At 42.8% G+C, this 15,693-nt stretch overlaps 1 protein-coding gene across 8 annotated transcripts in view; it reads left to right on the forward strand.

Annotated features, from left to right (window-relative positions):
- The window catches only part of golga4 (golgin A4), a 37,724-nt gene that overhangs the window by 8,680 nt on the left and 13,351 nt on the right, over nucleotides 1-15,693 (forward strand). For 5 of the 8 annotated variants that reach the window (XR_014569847.1, XM_083774847.1, XM_083774849.1 and 2 more), the window contains 14 exons: nucleotides 258-305; nucleotides 901-957; nucleotides 1,302-1,400; nucleotides 1,683-1,821; nucleotides 3,182-3,372; nucleotides 4,925-5,008; nucleotides 6,640-6,787; nucleotides 6,884-7,038; nucleotides 7,570-7,713; nucleotides 9,907-10,005; nucleotides 10,221-10,376; nucleotides 10,882-14,453; nucleotides 14,597-14,718; nucleotides 15,262-15,392. Coding sequence is in view for 7 of the 8 variants with exons in the window: in XM_083774847.1 (XP_083630973.1) it covers nucleotides 258-305; nucleotides 901-957; nucleotides 1,302-1,400; nucleotides 1,683-1,821; nucleotides 3,182-3,372; nucleotides 4,925-5,008; nucleotides 6,640-6,787; nucleotides 6,884-7,038; nucleotides 7,570-7,713; nucleotides 9,907-10,005; nucleotides 10,221-10,376; nucleotides 10,882-14,453; nucleotides 14,597-14,718; nucleotides 15,262-15,392 (5,145 nt within the window). In the remaining variant the exon portion in view is untranslated. The remainder of the gene's footprint in view (nucleotides 1-257; nucleotides 306-900; nucleotides 958-1,301; nucleotides 1,401-1,682; nucleotides 1,822-3,181; nucleotides 3,373-4,924; nucleotides 5,009-6,639; nucleotides 6,788-6,883; nucleotides 7,039-7,569; nucleotides 7,714-9,906; nucleotides 10,006-10,220; nucleotides 10,377-10,881; nucleotides 14,454-14,596; nucleotides 14,719-15,261; nucleotides 15,393-15,693) is intronic. The other 3 variants (XM_083774850.1, XM_083774851.1, XM_083774853.1) reach the window with 2 other exon arrangements.

The raw sequence follows: 15,693 nt of genomic DNA on the forward strand, positions 1-15,693 counted from the left end.
GAAGAGAAACATTTGTACACTTAGAGACCTGTAAGGGTACATCTGGTTCCTCCAAACTATCAGTCATAGTGGAGAGTTGGAGACCCCCTGTAACGCCCCCAAGGACCCCTGGGGGTCCCTGGACCCCATGTTGAGAACTAGCAACATAAGATAACCACTGCCCCGACATCCACCTTTCACCCCTGGAGATGAAGAGAGCTGATTTATAATCTTGTCTTCCATCCATTCCACTCACTCCGTTTTTTGTTTTCATGCAGCTGGTTACGGCATACCGAACAGTGCAACGAGATAAAGAGAAAACCCAGGTAAGTGGTTTTTTTAGTGCATGTGTGACATTGAAACATCACAAGCTTTAAATCAAGTGGTTTTCAAACTATTTGCGCTTGACCCTGAAGAAGGCAACCTGCTTGCTGAAACGTTGGTTTAATAAGGTTTCTAGCATCGTGACTACGAGCTGTGCGGCCTCTTTTCTTAAGTCAAAGTTTTATCTCCAGCTTCAGTTCAGTACCACCTTCCTCTGATTTCTAAATCCCTTCACCCCCTGCAAGAGAAACCCCAAGCTAGAATTTTATGTTCTGAATGAATTATAAAATGATTTAAAAAATAAATAAAACGCATATTTGATAATAAGGATTGATTCAACAGTTGTGCTAGCCAAGGGTTTGATTTTAATGGTGAACAAAAAGTTTATCAATGTTTTTTCATTAAACATAGCAGTAAAAAAAATCCACTCTTTCACATACCTCCCCCCTGTAGTACCTCCACGTACTCCCATTTGAGAAACACGTAAATTACAGTGTCAAAGTTGGTGTGCATGTTATTCAGGTTAGAAATATATTATTATCATCAACCAATATGATGTAAATGTTCTCATTTATTCTTCACAAACTACGCTTACAGGTCATCCTTAGTCAGAGCCAAGATAAATCTCTCCGCAGGATCGGGGAGCTGAGAGAGGTAGGCAACACAGTTTGATAATTGTTGTTTCACTGGGTCAATATGTCGACCTTGTGTTTCTCCTTCTGGCCATTGAAGCAGGCACAGGCTAATTTTAGTCGGAATGAGTGCAGCCACTTTGCCATTTTGGTTTAAAAGCTTTCTGGAAGCTAGAATCACTGCAGAGAAGCACTCCTAAACTTGCGACTTTGAGATTACATTAAAGCCCAAAGAGTGTCAACAGAGCTGAAAAACCCTTTATCTGGAACAATGAACATTTCTTTAATTCCAGGTTCAGGTTACATTTTAACATTAAAATGTTAGTGTCAAAGGTTTGACATTTGAATGGTTTTGATGGTCTGCAGGAACTGCAAATGGATCAAAAGGGCAAGAAACATTTACAAGAAGAGTTTGATGCCACCCTGGAGGAGAAAGATCAAATGATCACAGTCCTCCACACTCAGGTAGGTAGGGAGGGGTATGTGCGTCTCTAGAAAGTGAGTACCGGTATTAACAAATTAGATTAATTAAACTGTCTGGAATTGTGTCATGCATTCACCTGACTTGATGGTAGAAGAGACTAATAGATAATTTGTACTTTGTCATTGTCATAATATGACGATGACAAATGAGTTGCATTTTTCACTTGCGTGATGATCACGCAAGTGAAAAATGCAACTCATGTATTATCGAGTGGAAACTAGTATAAATTAGACTTAACATTGACTGTGTTTATCTTCTGCCAGGTTGCTTTGTTAAAGAAGCGAGTCAAGGGTGTCGTCCCACTGGAGGGGGAGGCGTCTCCGTCTGAAGATGGCGTGGATTCAGCGTCGGTCCCTCAGAGTCCCTCAAAGGAGCCAGGGGCAGAGGCTGCATTATCTGAGGGTATGCATGCATTCATGTTTATTATAATGACACTATGCAATGTGATAGTATGCTGTATATTGTCACTGTCAACACGAGACTACCTGCAAGGTAACGGAAACTAAAAGAAAATAAATAGTAAAAGACCATTTAGACCAAAATACTACTACAGAAGTATAAATTAAGGTATAGAACTGCAAATCATAGAACTGTATCATGATATATACGATATCTCTTGACAAGGCATATCGTGTAGACATTGTATCGCCTCGCCATTATATATCGCCCACCCCTGTAATCTTTATATAAATTACATATAAATGTGCAAATCAGGCATTATATGTACGTGCAGGGTTTAAGTGGTTATTTAATGAAAAAATATGTAAAAAGACCCCCTGGATCTTTTAGTTCTTTGTTTTGGTCAGTGGTGGAAAGTAACCAAGTACTTTTACTTAAGTACTGTACTTAAGTACAGTTTTGAGGTATTTTTTACTTTACTTGAGTACTTTCAATTTACAGTACTTGTACTCTACTACATCTCAGAAGCAAATATTCTACTTTTACTCCACTACAATTATTTGACAACTTTAGTTACTAGTTCACTTTGCAGGTTTTGATTATTATTATAAGACATACATTAACCACTTCAGAACTATATACATAATTTTGGTCATTCTAGAAGTTTGCAATGCGTTGCATTGTGAGCTTGTAGATCTGCTATATTCAAAATATTTTTATACATTTGAAAACTTAAAATGATACGTTCTGCACAATGAGCACTTTCTACTTTCCGTACTTTTAAGTACATTTTTACACCAATACTTTTGTAACTTTTACGTATCGCACTTTTAAGTAATTGTTTTATTTCATTTCGGACTTCTACTTTGTATTTCTACATTGCAGTATTAATGCTTTTACTTAAGTCAGTGGTCAACCAGTGGTCCGAGTCCTTGAGGGGATTCCAGGTGGTCCCCAGCTAAATCATGGAGAGTTGGTAACCAAATGGACCCTTATATCTTTAACTCTTGAGAGTGTAAAATGATGGTTTAATTTTACGCTCCCAACGGTTAAATTATTCTTAAACATCTGAATTACTTAATTTTCAAGAGTCTACACAATTAGAAAATGTAGAAGAATTGTTATTTTTATCAATGTTTGCCTCTTATCTCTCCTAAATACAGCATGGAATTGTGGATATGAGAGAGAGAGACTAAACCTCATCAAATGGTGGTCCATGGCTAAAATGCTGAATAAATAGTGGGCCCTGGTATCAAAATGGTTGAAAACCACAGATTTTAAGTGAAGAATATGAATACTCTTTTTTTCCCCCCAACCAATGTGTGTTTTCGGTAACCCATATGTCATTTCGTCCGTTGAGCAGAAGAGGGCAGCGGCGACCCGGCCAAGCTGGTGGAGACTCTGCAGAAGCGAGTGAAGAGGCAGGAGAATCTCCTGCAGAAGTGCAAGGAGCTGCTGCGCACGCACAAGGAGCGCAGCGGCCAGCTGGCCAGCGAGAACGACACCCTGCAGGAGCAGTTGCAGGAGAGACTACAGGAGCTGGAGAAGACCAAGGTTTATACCTCCTCGCCTCGCTGCCCGATGCTTATCACAACCACGCCACCGCATTGCACAACAGCAGCGCTGGCTGTTAAAATTGTTTACACAGGACTCCACGATCGCTTTCTACCATATGGGAGTCATCAGTCATCAAACTATCATCTCGATCTCTATATATAATGTGTCATTATACTCATTACCGTCATCACCCATGAGATATTTTCAGAAGTACAACTTGAACCCAGCAACAAAAAAAAATCTAAAATATCAAAGGAATTCTCGGGAGACAGCCAGTTAACTAGAAATTGATGTGGCGGTGAGCTATAATTATGAAGAGGTTTGATTAAAATGGGGCTGGGCCGCGATGCTGCGAATCAGTGAGCAGTGTGTTTAGGCTAGTGATGTTGGGTTCTAAATCATCTGGCCGAGCCTTCATGGTCCATTGATAATGTGACTCCATTATCTCAGTGACACAGACGGTGGAATGCTGTGGTTCTCTGTCCGAGCCCCCAGATACTCTGGCCGAGCTCCACTCGGAAAGGGGTCAATGATGTCAACTTGACATAGCTGCGACAATTATTTAGCTTTGATTTCAAAACATTGTGCTTTGGTGGTATGACGGCACAGATGGTTTCGACCATCTTTACTGTGACTTTTTTTGCAGCAACTGCTAACTGATTTTATGCAGTCGGTAAAAACCTACGGTGTTGATAGACAGCAGATTTGCGTCTGTGCTCACAATTGTCATGCTTCTTGTGTGTTGCGCCTAGGCACTGTTTGGGAACAGAGCCTTTCCTGTTTAAGGAAGAGCAGAGGTTAACAGGCGCCTAGCCCTTCTAAGCAGCGTAGAGGCATCCTGGTGCTCTGTTCATCCCCTGCCTCAAACAAATACCCCATAAAACAGACCAGCTGTCTACAATTCCAGACTTTCACCTCAGGGATTTTGGAATGTATTAAGTGCGGTCTGGTTCATAGGACCCCATGTTTTTGGGGGTCTTGATTTGTGTGTTAGTGTTTTTTGTTTAGCAGCGTTGTTGTCAAATCAATCATGTGAATGCCTGTGTGGAGCAATAGGAAGTTTACAGATTATAAATCTTTCTGTTTTTTTCTCTTTTTGTTTTTGCCATTTTACTGTCTTTTTGTACTTTAAATCAGTGGTTTCAGTTTTCATTATGGACACTCGTAGATCAAACGACCGGGAAGAGATGTCAGCCTTATGTTTGGTTTCTTGATAACCACCGGTTAAAGGGCAGTGTCACGGAGACACAGCTACTACAGGCCACCGCTGCTAACCTGGGCTGTAATTTGGGTTACCATGTTGGTTTAGCTGGGGCTGCGTAGACGTTCTGCATGGCCTCTTTGTGGGCTAAGCCTTGTGGGTGGTACAGCATATGCAGACACTTTCTAGCTGGTCGTTAAAGCTATGGGACATGGCCCACGGAACGGATGCCACTGATTTATAGAACACACAACAATGGATCAATTCTTGCAATTGAATGCCCCTTTGTAAACAAGAGTGCTGCGTGATTACTGATTAACTGAACTTTTATGTTTCCATTTTACATAGGAATTGCACACGACAGAGAAGACTAAGCTGATCACTCAGTTACGCGATGCCAAGAACCTCATTGAACAGCTGGAACAAGACAAGGTGAGTGAGGCGGGGTGTCTTTTTGGGGGAGGCACATCCTGATTGAGCGTCCTACAGAACATCTTGTCTCTGAACTATAGACTGTGTAAGGAGGTCGCAAAGCTTGCAGTCCCAGGTTGTTGCTCTTAAACTTTGACCCGCAGCTCTGCAGGATCCAGGCAGACACTCATGAGATCAATTTGAGGAATGTGGAGAGCTCCAAGAACTGTCTGATGCAATTACAGGCATAGAGTTTGACTTAGAAGTGTGAAGTACACAGACATCGCTCATCATGAGTTCATTTTCTGTGTTTCTGAATTAGTTCGCCCCCTTGTAGGTTAAAAAAAATCACACCCGTGTGAACTGAGTGGTGCAACTCCCCTCTCCCCTCTCTCTCTCTCTCTCTCTCTCTCTCTCTCTCTCTCTCTCTCTCATTAGCAGGCAACAGTGCTGCACTGTCTCTCTCTCTCTGTTTCTGGCACAACAGCGCCCCTACTGGTACTAATAGTCATACTCGTGCTCACAGTCACATAGGTGCATGGGTGGGTTAACGTCACATAGATAGGCGGACACGGACATTGCTGTTCCTTGGAGTGGTTGCACCACTCAAAAAGCTCTCTCCATACCATGAACGCAGCATTTACTATGGTAAAAAAAAACACTATTATGCAAATTCCCCCCCCCCCCTTCACAGCATTTAGGAGAATTGCCTTTTTCCGAACTCTCTCCTGAACTTGAACATTTTACCTTGAAAGAATGTGTGTCCTGTGTGTAGAAATCCATGTCGTACGGCGCAGTATCTCCAGTAGATAAAGAGGGCAGGGTCATGCCCTGAAAATAGCTGATCTACAAGCTCGCAGTGCGTGCGTATATGCCTTACCGGCAGTAGGCCTACTGGGAAACGTGCTTTTGAAGATTGAGGACATGGAAAGGTTTCACCTTCGAAAGGCCTTCAGACACGAAAGTCAGTGGAGAAAGCGTGGGGAAATGACCACCGGACGAGTACCGGCGCTGGACAATGTGGTGCGTTTATAAAAATGGACTGAATCGTGACACTTGGTCCGCCAGATAACCAGTCTTTGGACGTGGCACTGTCTTCTAACTAGAGCCCAGTTTGTCTGGAGAAATAGAACAAAATAAAGGGCCGGTGGACTTTGGATTCCAGCAGCCTCGAGAAAAGAGATTATCCTGTGTCTCCTATAGCTGTGTCCATGGAAGTAGACTTATTGAATGAATGGAAGTAGACTCATTGAATGCAATTCAAACGTAATGATGGTGACAGACAGCAATATCATTTTTTCCCCCGAATAGTTATATGTCCCATTCCGTTAAAAACAAATCACACCAGTGTGAACCAAGTGGTGCAACTCCCGTCTATTGGTTCTCTGTATCGTTCCAATTTGTATCGTTCCAATTTCTTCTCTGTATCGTTCCAATTTCTTCTCTGTATCGTTTGCGTCCAGCAGGTGGCAGACATGTCACATACTTCTCTCGTTCCAATTTCACGCATGCGCACACCACTCGTGCTCACACAGGTACACACATCACAAACAAACAGGTCCACAGGTACATGGATATTGCATGCTGGATGTAGAAGTGGTTGCACCACTTAAAAATACATTTGTTTCTGCCACGGGTTGTCGTTCTTTTAGGGCATGGTCATCGCAGAGACAAAGAGGCAGATGCATGAGACTCTGGAAATGAAAGAGGAGGAGGTCGCTCAGCTCCGCTCCAGAATGAAGCAGGCGACGGCCCAGAGGGAAGAGCTACAAGAGCAGAAAGAAAAGTCTGAGAAATCAGGTAAGCGGCACCATCCATCCGCTGCTTCCATTAAATAAATGTGTGTCGAAATGGCATTCGTGGGAGGGTAACGCCAAGTTTCTCATCAAACTGTAGCCTTTGAGGAGCTTGAGCGGGCCCTGGGGGTGGCCCAGAGGGCAGAGGAGGCCCGTAAGCAGCTGCAGGTTCAGCTGGACGAGCAGGTGAAACAGGTGAAGAGGGAGCAGCAGGAAGTCCTGCGAGTCAAACAAGAGGTTGCTACGCTCATGAAGGTCAGGAGCTGAATTTTACATCGGTGGTTCTCAAACCTTTTTATGTCAAGGACCTCCAAATGCATGGACACTATTAGCCCGGAATCAGAATTATTAGACTACACACTCTCCATCCCCACGTCCTGAACTCTGGTCTGAAACAAAAGTCTGAGTCTTTCCATGTTCTTTTCCATGTTACTTTACTACTGTTTACTTTACTACAGTAGTAAAGTACGATTGTCACGTATTGCTTGGACATATCCTTCCCTATTGAGCAGTGACATTCATTATACTGTACACAAAAAGGTTACACTGACTGAATGAAAACATTACCCTTGGAGTTTCATAATTATTGATATTTGTATTAAATATTTATAATGCCAGTTACCAACATCAGTTGGATATCAGGGAACGTTCATGTGTATAATGGTACTAGTGATCATAGAAAGCTTCCGTGAGGGAACGTTCATGTGTATAATGGTACTAGTGATCATAGAAAGCTTCCGTGAGAGAAATTCAGCACCATGCACTCTGGTTATACACCCATAACAGGACACTGCCAGTACAACACTTTCCATCGACAGCCTTAGACGGGGAAACACCGGCCGATGCACAGCCACACCAGAACATGCTCTCGACCCCCCAGGCTCCAAAACACGCACATTGGACAGAACTTTTCTCCACACTGCTGTCCAGGTGTGGAATAACCTACTAGAGCATGTAGTGCAGTGGACTCCATCACAAATCAATCAATCAATCAATCAATCAATCAATCAATCAATCAAGCCTTTAAACGCAGAGTTCATAGACATCTCCTGACCTCCACTCACACTGACTGTTGAGCTGCAGTGAATCATTTGATTGGCCATTGGCTATTGTTCACAAATGCATCGAAAGAAAATAAAAAAATTAAACCACTTAACCCATTAAGACCTGAGATTCTAAAACATTACACAAATTTTCAGATTATTTTTTTCAATAGCCAAAGTATAAATTAGTGCTTTTTAGCTCAAATCTAAAATGACACGGATGCTTTCCCAGTTTTAACCCATTCTGAACGGGCACCCATTTTGGTGTTAGCATCATGTTATGCTTTAGCTATTGAAAAATAGCAGATCTACAAGCTCATATCGCGCCACCGAGTCAGAATGGGTTAATGGGTTAAGGCCTATTTAAAAAAATAGCCACAATGCTATAACATTAATAGTCGGCAGAATCAGTAGATAATAATAATAACTAGAAAAAGTGCCCTTCCGGGCACAGGTCTCCACCAGGTTATCCACAGATCCGTGCAGTTAGAGGTAAAAACACTTTTCGGCCAGTTATAGCGCCACCTTGAGGCTGAGTTGAAATTGTTCATGTGGCATTTCGTCCTCGGCCTAGTGGGAATGTGGGTGCACAATTTCACGGAAATCACGCGATGTGTTCATGATTTGCAGCATTTTGTTTGAAACTGAGCACTCCTGTGAACTTTGGAAGCCAATCTTAACCAATCAGGATGGAGTCTGATAAATCTGAAAGACCCGTTTCGTTGAATGGCTCTAGAGAGACTGTGTACCAATTTGCGTGATGTTTGGACAAAATCTGTAGGTGTACTGTGCAAAAACTTGTTTTGCACAAAGCGGCCTCCTGGTGGCGCTATAACAGGCCGTTCTGGAAAGTTTGGGGCAGAGGTTCATGGTTGGCATCCAGGGAGTGTGTGTGCAAAATATGGCATCGACCGGGTTAACGGTGGCCGAGATTAGCTGTTCACGGACACACGGACGGACACGCGGACGGACGGAGTGCAAAACATACTCTCCCCACATGCCTTCGGCCTGGTGGAGACAATAAAACTTTATTTGTATAGCACCTTTCATGACATGAAATGCAGCTCAAAGTGCTTTACAGAGCAATGGAGAAAAAAAGAAAAGCAAGGCATAAACATTAAAAAACAAGCAGTAATGCAATACAGTGAGGACATGAATAACAAAAAATAAAAGATCAATTAAAAGCAAGGGTGTAGAAGTGGGTCTTGAGCTGTGCTTTAAAAATGTCTACAGAGGCTGCCTGTTGAAGGTACAGTGGGAGTTTGTTCCATGCCGTCGGCCCGTAGAAGCAAAAAGCTGCTTCCCCGTATTTTTTAGTTGCCATCTTTTTAGGCAAAGCAAGCAGGCCAGCAGTGGAAGACCATAGGGGGCGGTTTGGGACATATTTAGGCAGGCAGTCATGTAGGTAGGAAGGTGCGAGACCATTGAGAGCTTTATACACAAGTAAAATTATTTTAAAATCAATCCTAAAAACAACCGGAAGCCAGTGCAGTAAAGCCAAAACTGGAGTAATATGTTCTAATAATAATAATAATAACTTTATTTATATAGCGCCTTTCAAGAAACCCAAGGACGCCTTCTCTTTCTCTTTCTCTCATCTTGGTTCTAGTTAAAACTCTGGCTGCTGCATTTTGGACAAGTTGTAATCTGTCAGTTGTTTTCTTAGGCAGTCCAGAAAAAAGTTTATTGCAGTAATCAAGCCGAGAAAAAACAAAGGCGTGGATTAGCGTTTTTGCATCGTCCAAAGACAAATAAGCTCTGATTCATGCAATATTTCTAAGGTGAAAAAAGGCAATCTTGCTAACATGATTAATGTGTGAATTAAAATTAAATTAAGAATCAATAATGAACCCCAGGTTCTTTACTGAACTGTTACTTTCTACAGTCAGGTTGCCAAGTCTGCTTATTATTGATTCTTTCTGCTCACTAGAACCGATTATGAGAACTTCTGTCTTATCCTCATTTAGCTTGAGATAGTTCTCAAGCTAAATGGATTCATGGATTTATTAGCAATAGTATTTTACGCTTTTTATTTCTATGGTTCTAATGTACTTCACATTCTGTATGTATTTTGATGTAGAAATCATCAGAGGAGACGGAGGCACGAATGGAAAGATTACACAATGAAACTCTGGCTGAGAAGGAAGAGGAGATAAATGCCAGAATCAAACAAGCCATGGTGGGTATTGAGGGTTGTTAAATTGCATTTACCGGTACATACTGTAATGTAATGGGCTAAAACTGCACTCAAACCAACTTCTGAGTTCTGAATCGTCAAACGTTTAGAAGTAAATAAAAATAGAATTTCAGTGCACTTATAGTGTATAATACAGTATATTTCCTCAAATGACAACATCAATTTGACAAGCTGCTGTTTGATTCAATTTGGTTTAGGCGCAATGCAAAGAGCAGTTTTCTCAGACGGAGAAGGAGCGAGAACAACAGACTGCTCTGGCTCTAGAGGCCGCCGAACTGCAGAAGGCCGCTCTGGAGGCAGAGGCCGAGGACAAGATGAAGGCCATGCGCTTAGAGCTGGAACTCACAAGAACTGTGAGTCTTGGAATTTTACAATATAGGGCATGGCAGTGGGTGTGATTTTCGGGTTCCACTGAAAGATCGGGCATTCATTTTTCCCATAGAGATTAATTCAAATATTGATTATTTTAAGCCTAGAATCAAGCTATCCAGGATCCTGGTGATTCATGACCATAAAACCTTTGATTCTGTGAAAAGTAATATTGAATATTTAATTATATGATCTACTACATTTAAATACCCTTTGTTTAGCGGTTTTATTTCTTTTATTCCTTTTTCACAGAATCAAAGGTTTTATGGTCATGATTCACCAGGATGCTGGATGGCTTTATACTAGGCTTAAAATAATTAATTTTTGTAAATCTCTATGGGGAAAAAATTATGGCCGATTTTTCAGTGGAACCAGAAAACCACGCCCACTGTTATGCCCTATAATTTTATAACAAACTTCTCTTTTTCGTGCTTTGTAACTAGAAGGATTTTTACATGTTATTGCAATAACCCCAATGTCTGATTGCAGAGAATACTAGAGCTTGAGAGCTCTCTGCAAACGGGCTCCCAAGACGGAACCGCTCTGTCCCAGGAATCCTCCTGTCAGTTGGAGGAGCTGAAGTCCAAGCACAAGGAGCAGACATCTGCATTAGAGGAAGCTCGCCAGCAGCAACTGGATGCCTTAACCCAGCAGCACCTTACTGCTCTGGATGACCTCAGAGACACACACAGAGCAGAGGTGGAGGCCATCCTGAAAGAGAGAGAGCTAGGGTTCCAGGCCCATGTTGAAGACATGAACCAGAAAATCTTGGAGAAACTGGACATAAAGCAGACCGAGTTGGAGGCACTTTCTGTGGAACTGGCCGAGGTGTTGAGCAGTAAGCAGCTTCTGGAGGAGAAGCACAAGATGGAGGTCGAGAATATCCATCAGATGCATGAGCATTCCCTGGGAGGACTGGAGAAAGCTGTGAAGGAGGAACTCAACACTGAAATCAATGCATTCAAGATTGTTCTCCAGGAGAAGGAAAAGCAGCTTGCTGAGCACAAACTCAAGGAAAATGCTATTCATGAGAAATCCAAGGCTGTTCTGCAAGACCTATCAGTCAAGGTTAAGGAGGTTGAGGAGCTGCGTGAGAGTTTATCTCAAGCCCAGTCTGAGAAGAAGACCTTTGAGAATGCAAATGCTCAGTTGCATGATGTCACAGAGGATCTGGCCAAGTGCAGGAATGACTTGAAAGATATGGAGCAGCAGCTGGAGGTTACAAAGACGGAATACAAGCATAAAGAGGAGTCGCTTCTACAAAGGTTGAAGGATCTTCAAGAAATAGAGCAGCAGCTGCATCAGACGCAGAAGGAACTTGCTGAGAAAGAAAGATCACACACTGGAGAACTGAACAGTAAGCAAGAAGAAGAGAAGCAGCTACGGAAATGGGTCGACGATCAAAAAGCTGCCCAGGAGAGCACCATAAAAGACATGGAGGCAAAGTTGAAAGCACAGGATGCAAAGATGGACAAGTGGAAGCAGAAGGCCAAAGAAATGCAGGAGAAGTTCAAGAGGAAGCTTCAGGAGAGCGAAGAGTCTGCAAGGATGGAGCTTGCAAAGAAGGAGACGGAGCTGCAGCAAAAAGAGCAACAGGTTCAAGAGAAGATTGTAGCGATGGCTCAGACAAGCTCTAAGGGTCTCAGCAGTGCCATGTCGGAGCTGCAGGACAACCATAAGGAGGAACTGGAGAAACTGCGGCATATCCAGAAGCAGGAGCTTGAGAAGCTGGAGCAACGTTGGCAGAAGAAGTTGGGACAACAGGAGGACATGGTGGAGAAACATGCAAACACTCTGCAGGAGAAAGCCCAGGAACTGGACGAAGTCTCTCAGCAGCTTAGCAGGAGCAGAAAGGAGAAGGAGAAGGTATTGCGTGCGATAAACGACTTGAAGGAGGAGCTGGTAATTCGAGAGACTACTGTACAGAAACTACAAGCGGAGCTAAAGGAAGCTGCATTTAAGCTTGAAAGTTTGTCTCAGTGTGAAGTTTTACTGAAGCAGCAAATGGAGTCAGTTGAGAGGAACCTGAACCAGGCTCTGAATGAGAGAAACACTCTCCAAGATGAGCTGAGCAGGACAGAAGAAGAGAACAGAGAACGACTTAAGGCTTGGTCAGTTAAGTGTGAGGAAACTGAGAAGCAAGTTAAGACTTTAGAGGCTTCCAGATGTAAGGAGGTTGAGGACCTGCAGCGGAAACTTGAGGAGAGTGCTCAGGAGCAATTTGTTGTAATCAGTAACCAAATGGAGAATCACAGTAGGGAGTTTCAGGCTAAGGCAAATGAACTCAGTGAGAAAGTTGAGGGAAGGGTGCGTAATCTGAGAGACAGAGTGTTATGTAACCAGAAAAAGATGGGACATCTTAAAAACATTATCATCACTAAAGTAGACCGAATTTGCACTTTGGAGGAGAATCTCCGTCAGCAGACAGAAGAAAATAAGAATCTATGCAGTTCACTAGAGCAGATAACTGCTGAACTTAATGCTCACAAAGAGCATGTTGAAGCCTTAATGACAGAAAGGGACAGTCTGATAAAGGAGGCTGAGAATCACTCTCAGTCCATCTCTGAGAAAATCCTTAGCATTGAGCAGCTTAATGAAGAAAACAGAAGTATCTCAGAGAGCGTGAAAAGCCACACGTTGCATATCAGTGACTTGGAAAGTATCATTAGCGATTTGAAAAACCAGCTAGTAAATAATCTAAGAGAGAAGGATGAAGCCATAACTCTGTTGAACCAACAGTATCAGGAAGAGAAACAGCAGATTATCACTCAAATGGAAGAGACCATTGGGAGGCTCGAACAAGAGAAACGGTCTACCATTCTCGACAATCAGTCCATCAGCAAGTCTGAAATGGACCAAGCCTTGAGCGAAAAGGAGCAGAAGGTGAGTGCACTTACCTTAGAGGTTGAAAGCTGCAACGGTAGAGTGTGTGAGCTTCAGGGGCTGTTGGCCCTGAAGACAAAGGAGTGTGAACAGCTCGCCACTGACCTGAAGCAGCAGCACAGTATCAGGGAGAGTGAAAAGAGGGAGTTCACGGAACAGCTGCAACAGACCCAGGACCAGTCTTCCCAGAATGACCCTCTAGCGAAGGAGATTGAGGAAAAACTGCAGTCCCTGCTGAAAGAGAACCACGCCTGTAAACTAGATCTTGAAAGTCAGAAAGAAGAATTTGAAAAGATTAGAAATGAGATTCTTGAGAGCAAGGAGGAGAGTCTGAAGGCAACCGAAGTGAGACTGGCTACGGAGAGCGTCCAGAAAGTATCAGAACTCAAGAAGAAAGCGGAGCAGAAGATCAGTCATATTAAAAAGCAACTGGCTTCCCAGGTTGAAGAAAAAGATCAGACCATCAAAGCACTTCAGGCCAGTTTGGAGGAAACGAGGAAGAATGAAGTCTCAAATGAACAACACATACAAATGTTAAAGGAGAAAGGACTAACCCTTGAAGCATCAATTGCCAAGCTTAAAGATGAGCAGGAGAAACAACTTGAACTGATTACGAGTGATGAACGAGTCAAGACGGAGAAGTCTTTAGAGGAGTTGAAAAACATCTATGAAGATAAGCTGTCATCATTACAAAGAGATGTAGCAAGCCAGGAGGTAGAACCGGATGAAACACACTCTATGTTGGAAGAAGTTAAGACAAAGCTTAGACAGGCCGAAGAGCAGAATGAGAAGCTTCTTGCTGAAATTAGTCACCTTAAAGAAGAACTGCTTGAGAAGAGTGCACTGCTCGATCAACATCGGGCAGCTATATCTTGCTTGGACAAGAATGGCCAGAATTCGGTAGAAGTGGAAGATGGGCTGGTATTGGAGCGTTGTAGTGCAGAGCAGACCAAGAGCTCCCTGGGAAAGGACACAGAGAACCTTTCTATGATGCAAGAAGAGGTGGACTCTCCCGAGTCCTTAAGAAGGAAACTTGCCGATGTCAAGAACGAGAAGCAGAAGTTACAGAAAGACTTCACCCGGTTGCAGAAAGATATCCGATCTTTGAGAAAGGAGCACGAGCAGGACCTGGAATACATCAAGAAAGAATTAACTGAGGAGAATGACAACAAGCTAAAGTAAGTTTTCAATTAAATAAAAATAATACATACATACAAAAGTGAAACTTATCTATCAGATATGAAATTACAATTACATGTATAATTAATTTAATCTAATGACATTATTGTATTTATATCCCCTTTACCATGTCCCCTCACAGGCTTGAGATGGAAGATATGGAAATGAAGCAGCACTCTGCGATAAAGCAACTTCTGAGGGAATTTAACACACAAATGGCTTTGAAAGAGAGGGAGCTGGAAACATCAGTGAAAGAGACTATTGGTGAGTTTGGAGAAAACTAAGGTCTGATTTATAAATCATTGTTGCACGTAAAAAATAGCAGATACCGGTATACAAGCTCACAGAACGCAGTTTGAAGATCCTCTATTTTCGATGTGCAACACAATGCACATTCAGCGAATGTACATTTGCAGTAATGGAGTATGCATAGTGAAACTGACTCATTGTTATGTTGTATTTGTTCCCTGTTGTGATGAAAACAAATCAGCTGTGTGGCATGTCAGCTACACGCCACGGCTGCATTGGGAATAAAATTCCAGGGAAATCAAAGTGAAAATGACTGAGCTGTTATGTTTAACAATAGCGTGCAACAAATACATGGAAACTGATTGAAAGGAAATATAATTTTTTATATATAATCCCACTAGGGTGGATCAAAGTCAAAGGATCATTGAATTAGTCTGAATTCTCCCCCTCCTCCTCCTCTCTGTGGTCAATTCATACTGCGCTCCAAGTGGTTTGGAATATGCATTTGGAGGCTGTATGTGCTAACTCTGGCTTGTGTCCACTTCCTCCTCGACACAGGGAAGGCCCAGTGTGTGGAGACAGAGCTCTTGAATTCCCATCGCGAAGAAGCCGGTCAGCTTCAGAAAGTCATAGCCCAGAAGGAGGACGATCTGCACAGAACAGTTAAGAAATATGAAGAAGTGTTGCAGGTACTTCATGAAGACTAGTGTAGTGCTCGTTTGGAGGGTGTGGCCGTTCGCACCCAGTGCCCGTTTGTAACAGACTGATTGCTGGCCATTGGATGTGCTGCTGAAACCACTCATCATCATATCTACTTCACACTCGACACTCCACTCCCATTTGTCTTTAACAATACACCCGTCAAATGTGAGCATGAACGGTCGAACGGCCTGCAGAGATTCTGTGAATTTATACTGTAGCTCTGGTTCAGTGCAGTGACCATTCGGGCATGACTGTTCTGAGAGCCATGCCCGTTGAGAGTGTGTCGCT

Source organism: Protomyctophum parallelum (assembly GCF_964188405.1).
Source record: "Protomyctophum parallelum genome assembly, chromosome: 10".
Classification (NCBI taxonomy): Eukaryota; Metazoa; Chordata; class Actinopteri; order Myctophiformes; family Myctophidae; genus Protomyctophum; species Protomyctophum parallelum.